The following is a 22,193-nucleotide window of genomic DNA, read 5'->3' as shown; positions in this document are numbered from 1 at the left end:
AACCCACAAGTCTGCAGCAACTGTGTGATACTGTCACGTCAATTTGGATCAAAATGAATGTTTGCAGTAGTTCCAGGGTACAACCATATACTATCAGTGTGTACCTAATAAAGTGGCCGGTGAGTCATTATTCCTCAAAGGGAACATTGGATTATTATCTTATTGGTTCTGTTTTCCAGTAAAAGCAGCATTACTGTCCTATTAAAGTGCTGGTTTAACTATGTAATTGTAAAAATGTTCATTTAAAATGGACAACAAGTCAAAACTTTACTTCTCAAAAAAGAAAACAACGTTGAATAGCATCACTATTATTTGAGGAGGCTGAGAAAATGGACTTCAGACTGGATCAGTGTAAAGCGAATACATGACATTTGAAATTAAAGCTCTTTAAAGTGATGCCAGATGACTTTTCTTTTGTTCTTTATCTGACAAACAGTTCAAGCAGCCAACACTGGTTGTGGTTTCACAACAACCATAACTCTTGAATATGGTGCTGTGGAAACGCTGAAAGTAACAGACCTCGCATTATCTCCATTATGTTCTTTTTTTTTTATCTCCCCCTCACCTTGATTTGTTGACTTTCGCCCTGCAGAGAGAGATTAGTATCATCTCTAATCACCGACTGTTTGTGTACATTCTTTTTCTGAACACCTCTTCAGCAAACGTCTCACCCTTTTAATCAGCAGCATGTCAGTGCTCTGTTGGTTTTGTTTACTGTGTTTATAGCCCGTGTTTATGCCACTTGCTTCCTGTTATGTTGTGGCTCTATGCCCAACTGCTCCATGATTGGTCCATATGACAAGCGTTGGTAGACGGCTACGAAGAAGACTGAATCATGATGTACGCGTTTACATCAGAGTCAATGAGCTGGTGCGCTTGAATGTCTCGACTGCTGTTTTTACAGGATTTGCGCTTCAAAACGGGGATAAACATGTCCTTCAATAGGGATTTTTTTCCTCCCAGGTCACTTTTGTATTCGAAATGTTTTCATCAGTGGCTTGGAGTCATATTCCCAGTGTATTCCGGAGAGTTAAGCCATAGGAGAGGGTTACACTTGGGTGACAAGCCTGATCACTGCACTGAGAGGGTCTTTGTGCGTGCCTGCCCCACCCATGTGCTTCTTGGTACATTTCTGCTCCCCCTCCAACCCCGACCTCTCTGTCAGTGCCTTGGCCTGTCAGGGCAGGACGATCAAATGTCATGACCCCTTTTTCCCTCTGTGCCCTCTGAGGACCCTCAAACCCATTAACTTTCACTCGGCTTTCACTAAGATCCCTTGGTTATCCCCAACACCTGCATTGAAGACACAAAGAGGCTCGCAGAGGAGTCTTCCCTGAAAGCAGGGACACCATTACGTTATTTTAGGATCAGTGAGAGTCTGTGGTGGTCTGTACAGATAATTCAATATTTTTGGTGTTAGCGTATCTTGAGCTAAGTTTAGGCATACTGGAATCATCCAAAAATCCCATGGTCTAAGCAAGAATCTCAAAACATTTACTACTAAATGTGAGAAAATTGAATTTTTTCATGTTAGATTTTAAGTTGTCCTCGTTTAATAAAATAGTCATGGAGTTGCACAGGGTTCAGTGCCTAGATGTCATGCAGATGACATGAAGTTGTAGTCATCTATGAAGCAAAATGACATAAATCAGCTAGATTAAGTGCAGATAGTTCTTCAAGGCATAAACCTGCAATGCTCTACTAAATTCTGACCCCTCAGGTCAGAGTTCCAATCAGAAAAGTTGGAGAAGCCCCACCAACACCAACTTCACAATTCAAGATGGCAGCAGTTTGCATGAATAGTAGTAAAACTGTCAAACTTGTCATCTGTACTACTTTTTGGTATATTTGTGACTTGCTAAATAAGTCGTCTAAAAAAAACTGGCCAGGCTCTGTCCGTAAATGTGCTCCATCAGCATTTTTAAGCACAAAAACGAAGGACAGCATTGTATTGCTAGCCTACTACTACTACACTGAGAAGGCCAATTTCACACATGCACTACACCTCTAAATCTTTCTAGACTTTACCTAGAAGTGCTGCATGGGTAAATACAAAAGTCTAATCCACTCTTGGACTCATTTGAGAAGAGTTCAGGTAAGTGTTCAGTGGATGCACAATGTGCTTGAGGCTGTTATCTTTCGAAGCTTCTGCACTCTGTTTAACAATCAACCCTTCCCTAAACCAAAAACAGTATTTCAGTGAGAACACATCCTGTTAGAGCCAATCTATAGAGAAATATTTTGTGTGATACCGGAAGTGTTAACGTTATTTGGCTCTTTTGTAAGTGTTCGCTAACTGTCAGTCTTGACGCCCTCCAATGAGGGGGCTGGAAATGTTAGAGCCAATCTACAGAGAAATATTTTTGATACTGTTTCAGTTATTATGTTACATGTATGATTTTGTATAATATGTGGTTAGAGAATATATGCACAGCGCATGTGTGGTAGCAGGTTAGAATGAGCCAGGACGGTAATGGAAATGTGCGCTGTAGCAGCAAATAGTTTATTGACCGTGATATCGTTTGTTTGTATGTACAAGTTAGAAATAAATCTGGACAGCTCATATTAAGAAGTGAAAGAATTGTTTTTTCAAAGCTTGGGACAGAAATTCGCCACTACACATCCAGTCCAGATCTATTGTTGTATGCTTAATATAAGAAATATTAACAATATCCTGATCTGATTGAAGACAAACACCACCTTTAGTTCATATGGGAAAATTGCTCAGGACTCCACAGACATGCTAGCAGCTCAGTAAGGCATCACAGCAGAGCTTCAAGTTAAACAGTAGCACGCACACAAGAAATCTCTCTGCTGAAGTAGGCTGCAGATGTGTAGAAACTGTGGGTTACCGAGATCAGCTGATCTGCTGGGATTATGGCTGAGCTTCACTCAGTTATAGCTGGGGTTTTTTTGTTTTTCTAACAACAAATGATTTTTGTGAAAAGGCATAGTTTAATCCAAACAATGGTCAGGTCCTAATCTTAACCAGTTCATTTCAACTAAAAGCTGAAACAAAAGATGAAAAATAAATAAATAATCCAACTAAATTACAAAAAAGTCAAACAAAAAGTGTTTTCCAAGTGAAATAGAGCAATTCCTCCACCACAGCCTGTTCCTCAGGATGACTTTGTTCCGTCATTCTGCCAGACCTAACTTAACACCAAACTTCCTCGTCTACATTTCCTCGGCCTGTTTCTTTAAAGTTGCAAAGTTGTGTCATTACAGCAACAGGACAGGTCAGTTATGAAAATGCTGGAGGAAAATCACCAACACACGATAAATGATGGACCAACCCGTTTAACCAACATGCCTTGCAAGATTAAAGCTATGAGAAAACAATGCAAAACGGGGGGGACTTTAAAAAAAAAATACTGCCAAAAGAGAGGGTTAGGGTCGCCATAGGACATTCCCTTTGAACGTGAACGTACCCAGCCCTGGAACTGAGCCACTCATTGCTGTGCTGCTGGTTGAGACTCTGAAGGCCAAAAACTACAGAAACCACATTTAGGGCACAGTGAAGGAAAGCACTGCATTGAAATAAATACTCTCAGCATTCCTTTTTTTTCTAAGTAAATATTTTCACTGGGGAAAAAGCCTCAGTTTGGCAAACATACAAATGGTTCCACACAAGATTTTCCAAATGGATGGGTGCATTTTTCTGAAATCTCTCAAACCTGATACTGTAGATTTAGGGGCCAGACCACCTTTTGTTTCATGTTTCACAAACCCCCACAGTTCCTTACCACAGCTCCCTATTTCAAGGCTGTCGTTGAATAGCCAGCAAAGCATTTCCTGAAGCTCCGAGGTCACTGGATAAATGATGTTTTCATTTGACAACCCCAGGTCGCCGCTAAAGGAGGGTCTTCAGAGGGAGCCATTTGAAATTACAGTACTGATGAAGCGTGAGAAATTACAGGCACTTAGAAGTGATTTCATGAGCACAAGAGAGCTTAGGGACCACCCCCATGCAGGCAAGAGGGACCGATGGCAGTGAGTACACAAACACACATGGCCTTGCATGTGCACAGTGTTAATATATAAACACATCCGCACACACACATGCCCCCCCCCCACACACACATATCTCCCTCAAGTGCAGATGAATCAGCACCATAACAGTTTCCTCATCCTCAAATGCGTATCATGTGTTGAGGATTGTTTTTCTGTGTACGATAATAAAATTGACCTTACAGTTAAGTACATGGTGGAGTTAAATGAAAGTCATATTCAGGAGCCAGTCATTGTGTTTTTTCACTGCTTGAGTTATCCTAATGGAGATCGGCTGAGACGAGTAATGCCCGAGGGCCACTGGTCCCTCTCCACCCTTCCTGGGAATGGGCTCTCGGTCAGGATGGGTTTGGAAGGAAGCCTCCGATTTTTTTGCCTGGCCCTCTGCTAAATCAGAGCTATGTAGAGCTGGTTTGGACCTGAGCCTTGGTAATGATCTATCCCTGGAACTGCTGAAGTGGAATCATTTTCATCATGGTCTATGCCTCTTTAGTCCCTAGAAGGGGTTCCCTCTGTGTGCATGTGTCAAGTTTTCAAGCATTATAATTTCATTTCACACTGTTTACTTTGGTGATTTGCAGCACATTGCACCAGTGTGAAACTGAATCATTTAATTTAACCACCCACAAGTATAGTACCAACCCAATAGATAGCAGAAGCCCTTCATTCACTTTGCTATTGAGTTTACACAAAACAGTGTTTCCCTACTTTTCTCTACAACAGAAGCTGGAGTCAAAGCCCCCCCAGCGTGCCCGTCTGGTTGCTGTCTGTCTCTGTTTGGATTCTGTTCGAGCCTCGACTCTCTTTTCACGATCTCTGTCCAAAAGTGTCACTCAGCTCTAAGTTGAGCAGCAAGTGCATTCATGCACACTTACACAAAACGCTCGCACAAATGCCAACTCCTGAAACCTCCCTGAAGAGAGGGTGATGGAAATTCTGCAACAAATTAACAGCTATAGGACTACAAAGCACATCTGTGACATTACATTGGCTTGCTCAGTTTAACAGTACAAACATTTATTTTCTTAGGCCTCTGCATCTGCTGAAATGTTACACTACTTTAACAGCAGTTGAAATTCTTTTAAAATAATCTTTTTGCGTTTCTTGTTGAGAATGAGGTTAAATTATTCATTAGAGTGGCGATAAATAATCGCTGACTCAGTTGTTAAATTAATCTTCAAAAAGATCTGATTGGTCAGATCTGTTTATTTTCATGCAAAAAATCTGAAAAATAAATGCTGCAAATTCATCCAACAAAATTCCAGAGTCGGTGCGAATGGCTGCGTTAAGATTAGGTGAGTTCAAAAGATATTTCTAACATGCAAAATTTTCACATGAATTTTATGCGTCTTGTGTGTAAAGTCCTTAACAATGGTCACTGGTGAGCTTTAAAACTCTAGGAGGCAGTTTTATTTATCATGCTGCTAGCAACTGCTAGCTAGTTAGACTGGCAGTCAAATAATCATTTTGGGTAAAGGTATTTTTACAATTTTTAGTTTTGATTAAGAAACAATTTTAGCTTAAAATTCCTTTTGATGGTACACTGCCCTGTAAAAGTGAGAAGGGCTTCTTAGATCTAAGTTGGGTGAACACATAAAGCCCTTTTCCACTAGTACCTGGTTGATTTGACGTGACTCGACTCGGTTTATGTTGTTTTCCATTACAATTAAGTTCCACTTAATGTGCGTGGCAATTAGCCGATATTTCTGTGACATCATTTGTGCAACATGAACACCACAACAATGGAGGAAGTCAAGTCGATGGTGTACCTGCTGCTATGCAAATGGCTTTTGACAGACTCAGAGACCACAGTGTTGCCATTTTTCTCAATGCCAGGTTTCAAAAATGGCGTTTTTGATTTCTGCGAAAGAGACGTTCATTAGACTCACTGAGTGATACCACTGCCACAAACTATGGGTCTTTAGCTAGCTATAAGAAGAACCTAGCTCTGTATTCTCTGTAACTACGATAAAACAGACAAAAGAAGACCTAGACTCCAGTCACAGAGGCATAAAGACTGGTTGGCGACCCCATCTGGCAATGTACAAAACCCTCCGTGTGAATGCTTTGGTTGCTAGCATATTGCCAAGCTTGCTCACAGTATTTAGAGAAGATATTGGCATGCCTGCACACACTCGCTAACCACCAAGCATGAGTTAAACTTGAAAAGAATGTTTGCTTTCAAAGTAAAAGTTTGAAGCTGAAAACAAGTCATTTTAAAAAGCCCAACTTTCAAACTGTGCAACCTCAGATCAAGTTGGGATATTTTAGGTGTGGTACCATACACCTCTTTGCAACAAGCAGGACGACTGCAGGAGGTTTGCTTGCGACTAGCAAACAACCTCCTACAGTTACCCACTTATCATCTGAGGAACACTAATTTTTGCATTTTCCCAGTGAAAAGTGGTTCCCTTTGTGACTGTTGCTTTAATTTCCAGAGGCTCGGCCACTAGCTAGATGTCTTAGTGAAAAGTAAGGGACAACCGTTGGGGTGAAGGAACCAAAAATTGCAGTTTCTTTAACTGTCACTTTAGGCTGGCTCCAAAAACAAGTTCTTCTCCGTAGACTCCATAGACTCTTCTATATGGATAGCTTCCCCCTTCAAAGCAGCAGTATGGTGGATGACTTTTGTTATTTCTCATCTATCTGGATACTGAATGTATCCAAATGGATTATGCGCAGGCCACTGTAGCTGATTTCTGTCTGCTAGGCCTCCGTTCCACAAATCAGTTATTCAGCTGGACCTCTCCACTGAATTCATGCTGTTGGTGCTACAGCTTATTGATGCAGGTTATTGGCTGATGCCTTTGAATTCCACCCTCTCGTCCAAATATGGTGGCTAAAACAATATGGTGATGGATGGATGATGGATGATGGCTCTGGCGACAGCCATCTATTTTATGTCATCACTGTTTTCAAAGGATAATATTTATGAAATATTTCAAATTAAAATAGGTCAGCTTTGACTTGAACACAGTAGGAGGGTTCATTTTTCCTCCATACAGGATTTCTTTTTTGTGCCACATAAAGCGCCTAAGCCACCAGAAAATTACCAGCAATATAATATTCCGGTGCTATGATGGACTGGTGGCCTGTCCAGGGTGTACCCCGCCTTTTATCCCATGACAGCTGGGATAGGCTTCAGCCCCCCCGTGATCCTGAATTGGGTAAGTGGAAGAAAATGGATGGAAAATGGACGGCTGGATTATTTTTTAAATTAAGCTCTTTGTTTAAAATGTTTGATAAGAGACATCAAAAGCCTTTGAGCTCAAACATCTGGCTCTATGGGCGCAACTAACATTTTATGACATTTCCAGCCACAGTTTAATTGAGGTGTTATGTACAGATTATTTGTTTTATTCCATACACTGATCACTTCACATATGCCCCAGAATCAGAGCCAGCTCTTCCGTGCACTGCTGTCATTACTACACCACTTATCCAGGCCCTACATGTCTGTCTCCACTCCTCGTCCTACTCATGTACACACATATATACAAAACTCATACATCAAAGTGCTGCACTCGATTCCACGCAAAAGATAAACACGGGAAGCCCTGCAGATGGTTAGCTCTAGGATAGAGGTTTCTCTGTATGTTCATGTTTGCATGAGTGTTTGTGAGGAGATCTCCTGAAAGATGTTAGAAAAATAGAAGTGTCTGTATATTTCTTTCCATCTTAAACCTCTTGGGTGGACCAAAGACGAGGACTTTTTTTTTTTTTTTAGCACACAGCAGATATTATTCACACATGTAGGATAACATTTGAGCAGAGCTGGCCAGCTTTATTAGTGGCAGTTTACAGGGATATCTATGACAGTCCCATAGCTCTCTGGAAGCTCCTTTACATTATTTCGGGGTAATGGCAGGTTAATGGAAGCCAGGTGGAGCCTCACTCCACCAGGAGCACTTGATTGACAGTGAACTGTGTTGATGAATTGGAGTGCAGCTACCCACAATCAGGGTCGGGATGGAAACATGGCAATTCTCAAACAACAGCTGCTTTTCTTGGCCTCAACAGAGGCGCCATTTCCACTCATCTAAGACTACTCAGTACATGTAGATATGGTCATGCATGTGCGTCTGGCTTTTCTCTTTGCTTGTTTGTGATTAAATGTGTCTATTGACTAAATACTATTGCACCAAGTCCCTCGAATTTGAAGCCTGGATTTTGAGTGTAAGCACTTAAAAAAATAAGTGGAAATGAACAGCGACATTGCTTCATAGAGGGTGGCCTGTTCAGTGTCACTATGTTTATAGTGTAGTTAAAACCATTTGGAAAGTGCGAAGTCCAGAGTAGGATTCTGATGATTGTATTTATGTTTATTTTGCTTTAGAGCAAGGCATTTTTCCCCACTTAAATATAATCAAGATTACGTTCACAGAGTTACTTGGTTTGACTATTAGCGATAAGTGGCTAATTTTTGATAGCTACACTCAACAAAAATATAAACGCAACACCTTTGTTACTGCTCCCATTCCCCATGGGATGGACGTAGAGACCTAAAATTCATTCCAGATACACAATATAACCATCCCTCCCAAACAGTGGTCACAAATCAGTCCAAATGTGTGGTAGTGGGCACATCTGCTATATTGAGATAATCCATCCCACCTCACAGGTGTGCCACATCAGGATGCTGATCTGACATCATGAGTAGTGCACAGGTGTACCTCAGACTGCCCACAACAAAAGGCCACCCTGGAATGTGCAGTTTTTTGCGCTATTGGGGGTCTGGGGACCCAGAACCGGTCAGTATCTGGTGTGACCACTATTTGCCTCATGCAGTGCAACACATCGTCGCATGGAGTCTATCAGATTGTCAATTGTGGCCTGTGGAATGTTGGTCCACTCCACTTCAATGGCTGTGCGAGGTTGTTGGATATTCGTGGGAACTGGTACACGCTGTCGTATACGCCGGTCAAGCACATCCCGAACATGCTCAATGGGTGACATGTCCGGTGAGTATGCTGGCCATGCAAGAACTGGGACATTCTCAGCTGCCATCTGCCCTGAACAATGTGAACCATGATTCATCCGTGAAGCGCACACCTCTCCAACGTGCCAGACGCCATCGAATGTGAGCATTTGCCCACACAAGTCTGTTACGGCGACGAGCTGGAGTCAGGTCAAGACCCCGATGAGGACGACGGGCATGCAGTTGAGCGTCCCTGAGACGGTTTCTAACAGTTTGTGCAGAAATTGTTTGGTTGTGCAAACCAATTGTTCCAGCAGCTGTCTGGGTGGCTGGTCTCAGACGATCTTGGATGTGGAGGTCCTGGGCTGGTGTGGTTACACGAGGTCTGCGGTTGTGAGGCCGGTTGGATGTGCTGCCATATTCTCGGAAACGCCTGTGGAGACGGCTTATGGTTGAGAAATGAACATTCAATGCACGGGCGACAGATCTGGTTGACATTCCTGCTGTCAGCATGCCAATTGCACGCTCCCTCATTGCTTGTGGCATCTGTGGCATTTTGCTGTGAGACAAAACTGCACATTCCAGGGTGGCCTTTTGTTGTGGGCAGTCTGAGGTACACCTGTGCACTACTCATGATGTCAGATCAGCATCCTGATGTGGCACACCTGTGAGGTGGGATGGATTATCTAAATATAGCAGATGTGCCCACTACCACACATTTGGACTGATTTGTGACCACTGTTTGGGAGGGATGGTTATATTGTGTATCTGGAATGAATTTTAGGTCTCTACGTCCATCCCATGGGGAATGGGAGCAGTAACAAAGGTGTTGCGTTTATATTTTTGTTGAGTGTATTATTGTAGCTAATTACTATTGTAATTAGTTTGTTAGTTTGTTGACGTCACCACTTTTGGGTTTATATTCTTTGATATTTTTAATCTTGACAAAATCAGTGCTGCAGTAGCAGAGCTACAGTCAATCTGAATCATTCATTTCAGTTCCATAAACTTGTTGTAGTAAGAAACTGTCCGATTAAACTGACACAAAAAGGCTATCCTGTTTGTTTCTTTCTGGCATATTTGGTTTAAATCATGTTTATTTTCAGATTGATTTGACTATAAATGAAAAACAGAGCGACAGAAAGTCAGGTGGCAAAATCCGACTCAAAATTAGCAGAGGCTGTTTTTTATTTATGATTCACCGAAAACATTCTTGTGTTCATGTTGATGTCTTAGGAAAAATGTTTAGTAGCAGACCAAGAGTTAGACTGCAGGCTATTTGTGTTTGAAATGCAAAAACGGGTGTCATTGGACATTAGAAGGTTAAATTTGTCATGATATGCATAAACCTTGCATTGACATTATTTGAAGTAGATCTTTGGGAGATTACTTGATGCTAAAGGGAAAACCTTTTGCTGTAAGGCCAAGTATTTCTATGGAAGGGTGGAATTTGGCCATTAAGGCAGCTTTCGATTACACCATAGATATTCTGTTCTCATTAAAAAAGAACATAAGATGAAACACCAGATATATCATATCTATTATATGTCATATGTATGGTAATGTGAGCAGAACTACTGCAGTACAAATTTGGATTTTTAAATCACCCATCCGATGCTCAACCTATTACAGCTTTTTTTTTTTTTTTTTTACATCATTTTATACATAAATTTATCACTTCCCTTTCATGGTTGGTTCATCTTCCATCAGCAAAGCAAGCTACATGCTCTCCATTTTCTTAAATTTACAGTGGCACTAGTGTACAGAACAACAACACTGTATGACGATTTTTAATTTATACTCTTTTTATAAAATTACAGATTACACGGGGACCACGTGATACAGATGGTTCATACTCCCACCGGTAAAAAAAATCAGATCAGGCTCTTTGCAGATCATCAAGACAATAACTTGTTCTCCAGAAAAAATCAAGAAATACACTTGAAACTAAATCTATTAGGATATACGCTCATTTCCTCATTTAGCCACTTGTGATGATATCAAGGGGTGTTTTTATTTTTTAAGATATATGCTTATTTACAGCATATATCTTATCTGTTGTTGTTCTTTTGCTGTTGCAAATCTTTTAGAGGGTCATGTTTTGATGTCAAAATCCCTCTTAGTATTAGGTTGTGCTTATGCAGCCCTGATTTAGATGTCTGAGTCTATAATCACAATATGCTGTTCAGCTCTTTCTCTGAGAGCCATGATAGGGATGTTAACTGCTTGGCAAAAGAACATGACACCCAGGGTGACACGGGGATTACATGTTCTATATTTAGTCTTTATGTACATGAATATTGGCAGGACAGCTCTGTACATGTGACACACACACACACACACACACACATACACACGCACACACATACACAGCGATACAGTGATAATAACACAGATCTCCAGCACAGAACACATTTACAAGATGGGCTCTAGAGCAAACACTGGCTGAGATACACACGGGAATGTCTGAGCTACGACAACTTCCTCATAAAACTGGAATTTTCTTGTAACAGTTACTATTGTCATCAATAAAACAGACAATTAAAAAGAGAGATGAAAAGTATAAAATAATTTAAATTCCTCCTAAAATGCGTCATGAATATGCGGTGACAGATCTATACAAAGTGGGCAGCTACTGTATCTCCTTGACACACTGAAACCGAAGGATGCAACAAATATGACAGACAAAAGCGAAAGTCATGCAGCAACAAAGGAACAGAGAAAATGAAAAAGGGGGATCTTCTTTGAAGTTCTGCCCTCCCAGTGGCAGCATGATGTCAAGATGACAAGCCTGGTAACAAAGCACCTCACGCTATGGGCCACCCAGACGTGCCACAATGAAATGTAAACATAAATATACAGGTTGAAATCTCTCTCTACAAACAGTTCAGTCCCTGCCACGGGCCCATCAGCTGTGTGAGTAGTCAGTCTGTATACACTCCTTAGTAGAATATCACTTAGAGTTAAATAAACTTATTTAATATATATATTTATAATAGATTTATTCTTTGCAGAGTCTTTTAGCAGTATTTCCTTGTTTTCACCAGTTTGTTCTGGTATTTTACTGAGTGGCCACTGTGTCCCACCACGTAAACGTCCAGCAGGTAGGTCTTTCCTGGCTCCAGACCTGTGATGGTTTCTGTGGTCACAGCTTTCTGCAGGTTCGGGCTGTGGAAGTACTTGCACAGGACCTTTTCTGACTTCCTGCGGGTCTCTGGTCCAGCACATTGATTTTGTTCCCGGCGCCGCTGCTCCTCGCCGTAATTGTCAGCCACTTCCTTGCGGTAAATGCAGTATTTGTTGCGGTCCTGCGTGCCCAGCCAGGCCACAGTGACGGAGGAGCAGGTGCGCAGCTTGTCAAAGGCCTTGATGCGTGTATCCTCCGGAAGTGAAGGGAAAGGCTGTTTGCTGCTGGGTCGGGTGCTGGCAAGCACCTTCAAAGTGGAGGCTCCTTTTCTGCTGCCACGGAAACGGATCAGGTATTTGGCTTTTGGCTTTCCCCGTAGCTGGAACTGCCGTATCCCCTCCACATTCTGGGAGAGCAGCAGCTTGCCATCTCGCCTCACCTGCACCTGCACAGCATCCAGACATGTGTGTACAAAAAGAGTGACCCTCTGGTGGGAAGACACGGGAGCGAAACGCAGGAACTTGCTGCCCTTCCTTTTGATGAAAACCTCTGATACTTTGCCGTCCTTCAGCTCAACTGTCTTCTGACGAGCCTCCTCTTTAGTGCGGGCAAAGGTTCCCACATATGCTGTGCTGGTGTTGGTAGCAGCATTTACTGCAAATACATCAAAGTAGTACTGTGTGTCTGGTTTTAGGTCTGACACCGTGAATATGTTTTTATTGCCAATGCACACCTTCTGGATGTCTGATACCCTGGGCTTGGCTGCGTATGCCCGTGAGATCTTGTTACTTGTGAGGCCCCGGTCTTTGCCGAAACCATTGTCAAAGCCAAAGTGCACAAAGTCGAACGGGCTAAAGTCTCTGCCGGGCTTCGGAGCCAGCATGAATGCATCGTCAGTGCTGATTTTAGCCTCGGCAGCACACATGCTTTTGAAATTGTGCTCCTTGTTGATCACTACGCAGTACTGCACAGGCTGGCCCATCAGCAAGCCGGTAGGTGTCGGTTTCCAGGCCAGTGTGACGGTGGTACGGCCAAGTGCAGTGACATCCACGCGGGGGTCGTAGGGCAGCTCTGGGTAGGGCTGGTCAGACTCCGGAGTCGTGGTCGCGTACACCTTGAAGTTGCTGTCTTTCTCAGTGGACAGCAGTTCAAGCTGGTAGAGACCAGAAGGCGTGCTTGTGGCCACATAGGACTCCACATCATTGCCCTTGTAGGTGAAGAGCTCCGTCCCTTCATCTACTGTCACCTGCTGTTTCTGTTGGTCCAGAGGTTCAGGCTCTCCTGGAAGATAAAAACCAAACACACACAACATGAGCTGTTTGCTTTAGTCACCAAATTAGACAACCCTTGCAATATTTTCTTTTCTTCTTTGGCTTTGATGAAAGAAAATTTCCACCCAAACTGAAAACTGTTTAACGCTGCAAGATCATGACTAAGCCTCATGGATCATTATCCCACACCCATGGAAGCCATGTTTTCACTCCAAACATCCCCAAAGATCTCAGGCCAGCATTCACTCAGCCTTTCTAGGGAAGTTTTGCTACAAAGAGGCGCCTTGTAGCTTCTATGTGAGAGGGACAGTCTAAGCTCTTACTCCAGCTTGAGCAAGAAACCATAATATTATGTTTGTCAACCAGAGAGAGTGTGCTCAGCGGTGTACTAAAAATTAAGCTCAAAGATCAACTCCCAATAGAGATTTCTAGCAGGAAAAGGCTGCAAAGACAGGAAAGATTTCACTAGCTGCTCTGTTTCTGCACCAGTTTTCGTGAAGTCACTGCCACTGCATGAGTCCAAATTTGTCATTATTCTTCCAGCTCAGGATGAATTCTCTTCTCTTGAAGCGCGGTCAGTGTCCACAACAGTGTAACTACCCATTTGATCTGACAGGAACAAAGACACACATGCAGGTGCTCATGTCTGGACATTCAAATATATGCTCACATCACACATCAGTGCTCTAAACCACTGCTTTAGTCATCTGGCAAGATCTCCTCTGCTGAAAGGACACCTTCCAGATGGGAAAAGGTTTTAATGTGAAGCAGAAAAACAGAAAAAATGAAGGGAAAAAGGAAGACAAACAGACTGAGTGTAGCGGGATTTATCTTAAGAAGACCGAGGCGACCTAAGTAAAGGGATGTAATGTCTTTGATTCTTTAGGGTGACTAGAAAACCACTGAAATTATAGACATCAAATTGGGCCGAGTCAGACCTCATAAGTGGTCAGACTAGACACTACATCTGTGACTTAATTAAAACCCACGAAAACACAAAGCCTAACATCACTGCGTAGGTTAATTGTGTGTGGGGATAGTCATATTTCCAGATAACGTGTAATTAACCTCTTCCACTGCTGCCTTATGTCAGTTATACCTGATCCTCCTCCGCTGGCGTCTTCTGGCAGCTCCTGCAGAGTGAGTTTCCACTCCAGAGGAGCATCACAAGGTGTCACGGTCACAGACAGGGGTGTGTTGTCTTCTTCCACCACAAAGTAGTACCTGTGAAAATAATAGGCCAGATATAAGCACCAGTGTTCATCATAGTTTGACATTATCCTAAATAATATGTGGAGTAAAGGCGTGAGCAGACTATAATAGGTGAAGCACGTGGTGGCATATAGTGTTTTGCCTTGAGTGGAGAAAGACTTTCTCATCTATTATTTAGTTTTTGCATCAACATAATAGATCCTATTACAGGGTAACATCTGATGTTTCCTATCTATTTACAGTAAGTAGACATCACCAGGTTTAATGTTTCCTTCAATGATTGAAGCAGTCACCAGCACACGGTTTAACTGGCTCATTTTTTTAACCACCACCCTGATATTGTTTGTCTCACAGAGCTCTTACCTTTTGGGTGTGTCTCTGAAAAGATAGCCACTGATCTCAGCTCCGTCCGGTATGACTGAGGAGTCGTGGAATAGCGACTTGTCTCTGATCTGCATCTGAAAAAGACCTTCATCTCTCGTAGGCAGTTTCTGGGCCACAGATCCCAGCCCCAACAGTACTAGCAGCACCACCACGCTCCAACCTTTACACTGCCTCATCCTGAAAGACACAGAAAATTGACTTCAGTTTCATTCAGTGTTTTGTGATTTTTCGCAGATGCTCCTGATCGTCTGAGCAAAGAATTCACTCTTCTTCTTCTATGGTTCTTAAATGAGGATGTGAAAACCACATGACACAAAGATGTCTTTAAGTAGCATTTTATTAGCCTTTTCTTGAGTATAATAAGTTAATCATTGCTTTGCCTGACTCCTTACAAATAAGAAACCTTTTCAACTCAAGGTGAGTCTGTGAATGACCTTATACCACAAGACAAATTCAATGTTAGCAAAAAGCTGATATGCTACAGGTGAATTTGCCCATTAGTTTAAATTTCCTTCATCTTCACATAACGTTTACTTTCATCATCCATGTTTCAGTCTATATGCCTACATATAGACACACCTATACATATATAACCACAACACGGACAACCTTGTCAGTTGCATTGACTCACAGGTGTCCCGAAACAGACAGCTGGAGCCAATCATTGTCTGTTAGTCCTGTCTCTGCCATTTGATATCAATAGACCGGATCGCTTCACTGTGTATGTGGTGGTGGTGCCTTTTGGAGCATTTTATCTAATATTATGGCTTGCTGTGTGAGTCAGATGATTAAAAGTTCATGCTTCAGCTTTGGTGAGTAAAAAAGGCGAGTAAAATTGCTTGCTCGGTAACCAAGCTTGCTAATGTTAGCATTCCACCCTTTTCTCCATATAAGGAAACTTCTGGCACAAAAAAACACACCGATACAGTGGCGAGATCAAAATGCTACAGCTGACACTTCAAAATACAGAGTCCATAACCAATGTGTGATGTCATAGTGGCTATGTCCCTCGATTATTGAGTTAATATTAGCATACAGACTTGGATTGGCACAAGAAATTCCATATGTGTCACAGTAAAGACAAAAAACCTGCACAAACGATTTTTTTAGCCGGGTTATTTTTATTCTTTTCTTTCTTTACTAAGCTAAACTAATCAACCGTTCTTCCTAAAATTTCTAATTATTAGTTTACAGAAAAATTAAAAAAACTTTGATAAAAGAAAAAGTTTAAGCATTTTTATTTCACATTTATTCGATCTGAAAGTACCCTGGGCCACCGCTAACACTGGCAGCATTAAAGTACCATGCACAAGCTACAGAGGAGAACATACAAACTCGAAACCACCTGCTGTGAGGCAACGGTGCTAACTACTGAGCCACTGTGTTCCTCATTGAGCTGAGCTGGCTGCTTTCATTGTTTCCAGTCTCATTATGCTAAGCTATGCTACTTGACTACAGAAAAGGCTGAAACTTGATGTTTAGCTTACGCGCATAAAATTAATATCAATCTCTCTTCTCAGCAAGAAACTGTATACCACACTGAGTACCTCGTGCGTTAATGCACACTGTCAGGAAATATTAAAGGCTCATATTAGCTAAAGTATGTCTAAGATTTCTGTTTTTCTAATGGAATTTCTAAATAACCTTGTTTTATCTCTCCTTTTATTTTGACATTGGTTCAAAACTGCTGATGTTAATGAGTGTGAGCTGTGACATGCATACAGTGTTTTAGTGAGCTTCTGCTTTTGTCCGCAATGTAATATATTTTATGCTAAAATGTGCTTCTTATCCATGTTTTCCTCCTAGTTTCAGCCTTAATTAACATTTAACTTAAAATCCTGATCACCATCTGGGAACGAATCAGAGACGAAGAGCCCCTGAATGAGTACCCAAGGCCACAGAGAGGAAGGGGGATTAGATTTAAACAGGAATGTGTGAAGGAAAAGATATAGCTTGTCACTCCGGGGACCCACGCCGTTTCATAAAAAGCTTAATATAAAAATCCCCAAATCCATGTAGTTTAAGTTTTATTGACACTAATATAAAAATGTTTGGAGATGCAATCCACAGTTGGAGCTGCAGCCGATGTGGCTGAGAGGCTCTCACGTATCCCCTGTCTATTGATTTCTGCCCATTGATTGCAGCTGATGGGAATGCCAAATCCCCGGTGATTTAATCAGTGTAATGATGGCAGATTAGCCAGATACTTTACTGCCATTTACTGCAAGTGAGATGGTGTCCTTTTAATGACCCCTCTCCCTTTCTCTGCTCGCCCTCCTTTGTCTGTCTCCTTCCCTTGATCACAGTTTTTTTTTTTCATCAAATAATCTCTTTCACACTTGTACACACACATCCCCTCCTCTCGGTTCGTCTTTATGCTTTCTCCTCCTTCACCGCCTCCCTCAGCAGAGGCAGATAAGTAAAACCAGAGGACTCGGGCATGGACGAATATCCACACTACACACAGGGCTTCATTTCTACATTATAGTCCTTTAAAAACACAAGCAGGGAAAAAAGCCCATGACAGCTCCTGTCAGTGTCTCTGCTGTTGTCTGAGTTCAGCCTCCCGTCACACCGCCAGACTTCAGAGAGCAAAAGGAAAGCCGCCTAAGTGGTACTTTGAGGTTTGACTCACACAGAGACTTGAGATCCTTATCGCCTCGGCCTGTCTCATTCCACTTCAGAAACATGTCAGTTGGAACAAAGACATGTCTAATAATACTTAAGACAGTGCTGAGGTAGTACGCGCAGAGTCTCTCAGTAGCATGCACAGCATTTCTCAGAGCTGCCTTTCTTTCAAAGATCCCAAAACACTCCACAGACACAACGAGGGCCTCGTCCCCTCACCCGGCTTTGTCCGCCGCAGTCACACACTGAGGTTTTTAATCACCGCTGCCTTAAACATTTGATGCGTGCCTTCCTCGTGCTCTTCACATGTGACACCACATACTGTATATTGCAGGGAGATGACATCTAAATATCAGAGCAGTTGTGTTGGGTCACTGTGGTTGCATGGACCAGCGCAGAGTCAACATGGTCACACAGCCGGCGCTGGATGTGCTTTTACATGCAGGCCTGCACCATTCTCATGCCACAGAGTTCCCTTACGAAAATAACACATTAAAAAAAGCTGCATCTGGAACAAATAAAGTATAATGTTTAATTAGAATGGGGAAGAATGTATGATCCCAATTTAGGGAATGGATAATTTTAAGGCAAAGTAACCCACAGTCGTGTCAACTTTGTTTTGCTTTTGCCTTTCATCTCTTTATTTATATATTTATAGGTTTTTGTTTCACTTTCATTGGTATTTGCCAAGTATTTTCTGTAGAAAACGTTGTGTATTTTCTAATTGGCAAGCTGTGGAATTTAGAGAACTGTGTAACTGGATTAAAGGACAAATGCAGGAGTTTACAATGGGTGAAAATAGTCCCAATTTTCTTTCCCATGGCTGTCTTTGACACATCTAGAGTATCCGTCTTAAACAAATAAAACAAGAAAGGACCCCCACCTCCTTTCCCTTCCTGTGTAATCTGTAGAATTGCATCCTATCAATTGAGTTTCTACTTTAACAACTTTGACCCAGCTCTAATTTGGGGTCATTACAAGCAAATCATGTGCACAGCCAAAACAAAAATGTTCACACTTTGTATTTAAATCTCCCAGATGGATACAATCATTTCAGCGACATCAATCCGTAGCAGAATCAAAATCGTTTACGATCCACTGAAGATTAAAGTGAGAAAAATATCAATTACATGCAACCATTTGGCCACAACTTTCATCCACCTGATCGACTCTGTGTGCATGTGTGAGAGGAGCGTATTTTCAGCAAGAACATGGTGATTATAAGCACGTGATTTTCACGTATGGGGCTTTTTCTGATCACAAGGCAGGCTATATCCATGCAACCCCCAGCCTTGTCCTGCGTGCGTGCACGTATATGCTCACGTGTGTGTGCGCAAAACACCCCCCACCACCACCTACACTCTCTCACTTCACTTTGTTTCTCTCCTTCCCTCCAGCCCCTTGTCAAGATGGATAAGCCTCCTGCCTGCTGCCACATGGAGCTCATTAACAGAACGGGAGGGAATAAAAGACAGTTTAATTTCAACACAAATAAAGAGACATTTCTGATTCCACCCAACAAGACGCCTGGCATGAGCTCGCAGGACCTGAAGCCTCTGTGTGTTTTCTTAAAGGAAGTCTAGATTTATGGCGGGTCCTCGGTAGCGAGCTCCATCATGGCTGTCACTTCAGGGCCAATGTGGAGATTAGAGTAAGTAAAGTATATGCAGGAGCCAAAGAGGGAACCACACAGGACCTGGACCTGTTCTATAGGTAGGCCAAACCAAATCAGGTCTGGTGCTCTTGGACAGCTAAACAGCTTATTAATAAATTGGTAGAGACTGTGGTAAACGCTCTGATCCAACAGTGGAGATTTTAATCTGGTGTGTGTGTGTGTGTCCATACGTGCACACATATGCGGGTCCAAACCATTGCATTCCTCTGCTCCACTCTGTGTGTAAGTCTAAATCATCACTCAGGACCTGACTCCTCGCCATCCACAACATCGCTCGCAGTTTGAGTTTCTGAGCTATCCACATCATCAGAACCACTAAGGCTGGCACAATAGCATCATGGAAACCAGAGCCCAGTTTCCTTTCCTTCTTACCCTCCCCTTTCCTCTTCGCTCCTTTATATTTCATCTCTAATCCCTGCCTTTAGCTCTGCATCCTGGAAATTCTCTATGAGGGGGTCGCGGGGGCGCTTTCTGTGTAAAAACAACTCAAATAGAATTGAGGGTGGGGGAGTGGCGGTGTCTCTGACTGATGTGCTGGCATTGTGGCTGCAAGGGTGATTAAAGATTACAAGAGAAAATGCCCCCCCATGGGAAAGTCATCCACCCACTGCCCATCATCCGGTGTACGCATGCACGGGCCTGGCCCCGTCGTGGGAAATGAGTCAATCATGATCCGGTATGTTGTGCTTGGTTGAGGAGGCAGAGAAGGGGAGCACAGAAAGCCTGTTCAGCAGCTAGTGCGAGCAGGCTCTGCCTCTTCTTGTGTCCATCTGAGGGAGCATAATGAGGAGCTTTGCAATGAGCGTGCCCGGGCGGGGGGAGACGAGGAGAAGCGCATGGTGTGTGGATATGATGAATAATTTAACAAGGAAATAAAAACTTTTCGCCCTTAATCTTCCACCACTGACTCTGGATATGTGACAAAAGGCAGCGGAGAGGCGACTGTATATACACCACTGAAGCCTGTCACTTCTCTGGACGCAAAACGGCTATAGCAACACTGGCGGAATTCTTTCAGCCAGAGAGTTTTCATATGCAAATCATGGTTTAGTTACGGTATGCGACGCAGACCTTCCCATTTTAAGACTTTTTTGTTCATGATTCATTCTCCTGAGAAAGTAGAAGGGAGGCAGTGTGGCTTCACCCTGCTGCTAAATACAGTTATTCAAATCCCCACTCCGGGTATGTCTCTCATTAAACACCGACTGAGAGCCTCTCACATGGACCGAATGAGGAAAACAACTCCCAACACCAGCTAAATTATCATTAATCTGCCTGGAATAATTCTAATTGAAACAATGCAGACGGTGACAAGTCAAATAAATCCAATTTTTCACTTATATTAAAAAGCAGTTCTTCATTACGCGCTTCACTAAAGCCTGTCTGGGCTCTTACAGGTGCGTAAAAGGAACCCAGTAGTGACACGGTGAAACTAACATTTATCAAAACTGTAGTCCTTATATAAAACTTTTACATTTTACAACTAAAAGCGAACAGAGTGAAAACACCACAATTGGTGCACAGGTAGCTAGAAATACAGCATGTATAGAAAAATCGCCTGTGTTGGGTGCTGTGTCACCCCTGGGAGCATGGGAACTGTCTCGAGGCACAAAACAAGAGGATTTTCGTAAAGTTCATCAGCTCATCTGCCCCGTGTGATATAAAGCCCAAAACAAAATAAACTAGAATTAAAAAAGCATGCGAGTTGTGGCTTGAATGAAATGCGTTTGAAACTTTTAACTTCCTGGAGTTGGAAACCGCAAACCGTTTCAAAGGCACCAGCTACTTTACTCAGAGAGTCCGACTCTAAATTCATGCGGAGCTTGCATGCATATTACAAAAATAAATAAATAAATAAATAAAGCTACAGAAAAGTTTAAGAAAATAAAGAAGTTTTTTCTCATATAATTGCTCGAAGAATCGGACAAACCGCTACACTGCAGAGAAATCAAGCGAAAAATAAATGCATAATCTTTACAAGAGACAGTCTTACCTCTCCCAATATGAATCGACGACGTTATCTGCAGAATGGTGTCTGTTTTTCTTTAAAAGAAAAAAACTCTTACAAAAGTGCTTTAAAACTAAATCGATTGATGTAAAAATAAAAAAAAATAAAAACACGCGCTGTCCTCTGCAGTGTCCAGTATCCCCTCCTTTAGTTTTCACTTCTATTGTTGGTGTCTATCAATCGGATTAGACGACTCTGGTGCGTGCTTGCAGTTTTCTTGTGGATTGAACTGGTCTCTGGTGGGCAGGAGTGTGTGTGAGAGTGTGCGCGAGTGTGTATGAGTGGGTATCCCGAGTGCTGGCAGTGCGTCCCTCCCCTGCCGCGCCGCTGCTATTGAAACCTCCACTGGATTGGAGGCAAAACTAGTGCGAACTTCTTCTTCTTCCCTGCGCTCCAGGACAGAGAACCAGCCCACTCTTTCAGCAGCAAGCCACAAAAAATATCCCAGTCAGGACCAGACTGAGTATTACTCCCAGGTGTGACCGGCCCTCATACTGAAAGCATATAAGGAGAGGGAAACAAATCCACAAGCCAAAAATCTTAGATGAACAGAAGCAGTGTGTTGCTGAAAACAGCAAGATGCCACCTGAGCGTAACTCTAACTACTCGTGGTTTTTAGAGACCGGGGTTCCCCCCACATACTTTTATTTGCAAGCTGTTTACTGTGATGCTCTCTTTAAATTATTAGTTTAGGCAGTAGCGCCCTGTTGAAGTCACGCAGCCCTCGGGGCTACAGTGTGCAGGCAAGTTTCATCATGGGAATATGATACCTGGGAGGGCGTGAAAAACATGATCAGAACACACAGCTTTAACGGCGTCACAAGAAACAAAACAAAATAAAGACATAACATTTTCTATGTGGAATGTGACAGTGAACCTGCACCAACACAGGGTTTAACTGTGGAAATTCCCAGGGAGGTATTACTGGAGTTGTTGTCTCTTCCTGGGTTGAAGCCCTG

General features: G+C 42.5%; 1 protein-coding gene across 1 annotated transcript; it reads right to left on the bottom strand.

Moving 5' to 3' along the window:
* Nucleotides 1-10,769: 10,769 nt before the first annotated feature.
* Nucleotides 10,770-21,665, bottom strand: ndnf (neuron-derived neurotrophic factor). Its single transcript, XM_085398623.1, has 4 exons — nt 21,220-21,665; nt 14,903-15,100; nt 14,427-14,551; nt 10,770-13,337 (listed from the first exon to the last, which is right to left on the bottom strand). Exons 2-4 carry the CDS (start codon nt 15,097-15,099, stop codon nt 11,950-11,952), a joined length of 1,710 nt encoding a protein of 569 aa, XP_085254749.1. The 5' UTR covers nt 15,100; nt 21,220-21,665; the 3' UTR covers nt 10,770-11,949.
* Nucleotides 21,666-22,193: the final 528 nt, after the last annotated feature.

The sequence above is a fragment of the Rhamphochromis longiceps genome, linkage group LG23, assembly GCF_057381845.1.
Source record: "Rhamphochromis longiceps isolate RC_006_pf linkage group LG23, R_longiceps_female_GT1.1, whole genome shotgun sequence".
NCBI classification, from domain to species: Eukaryota; Metazoa; Chordata; class Actinopteri; order Cichliformes; family Cichlidae; genus Rhamphochromis; species Rhamphochromis longiceps.
The sequence above is the reverse complement of the archived record's forward strand: the minus strand, read 5'-3'. Positions and strand labels throughout refer to the sequence as shown.

Coding starts and splice junctions, on each gene's coding strand:
- ndnf (XM_085398623.1), bottom strand. CDS start 15,099: ATGAGGCAGTGTAAAGGTTGGAGCGTGGTGGTGCTGCTAGTACTGTTG. Junction 14,552..14,902: donor TTCAGAGACACACCCAAAAG/GTAAGAGCTCTG, acceptor TTATTTTCACAG/GTACTACTTTGTGGTGGAAG. Junction 13,338..14,426: donor CGCCAGCGGAGGAGGATCAG/GTATAACTGACA, acceptor TTTATCTTCCAG/GAGAGCCTGAACCTCTGGAC.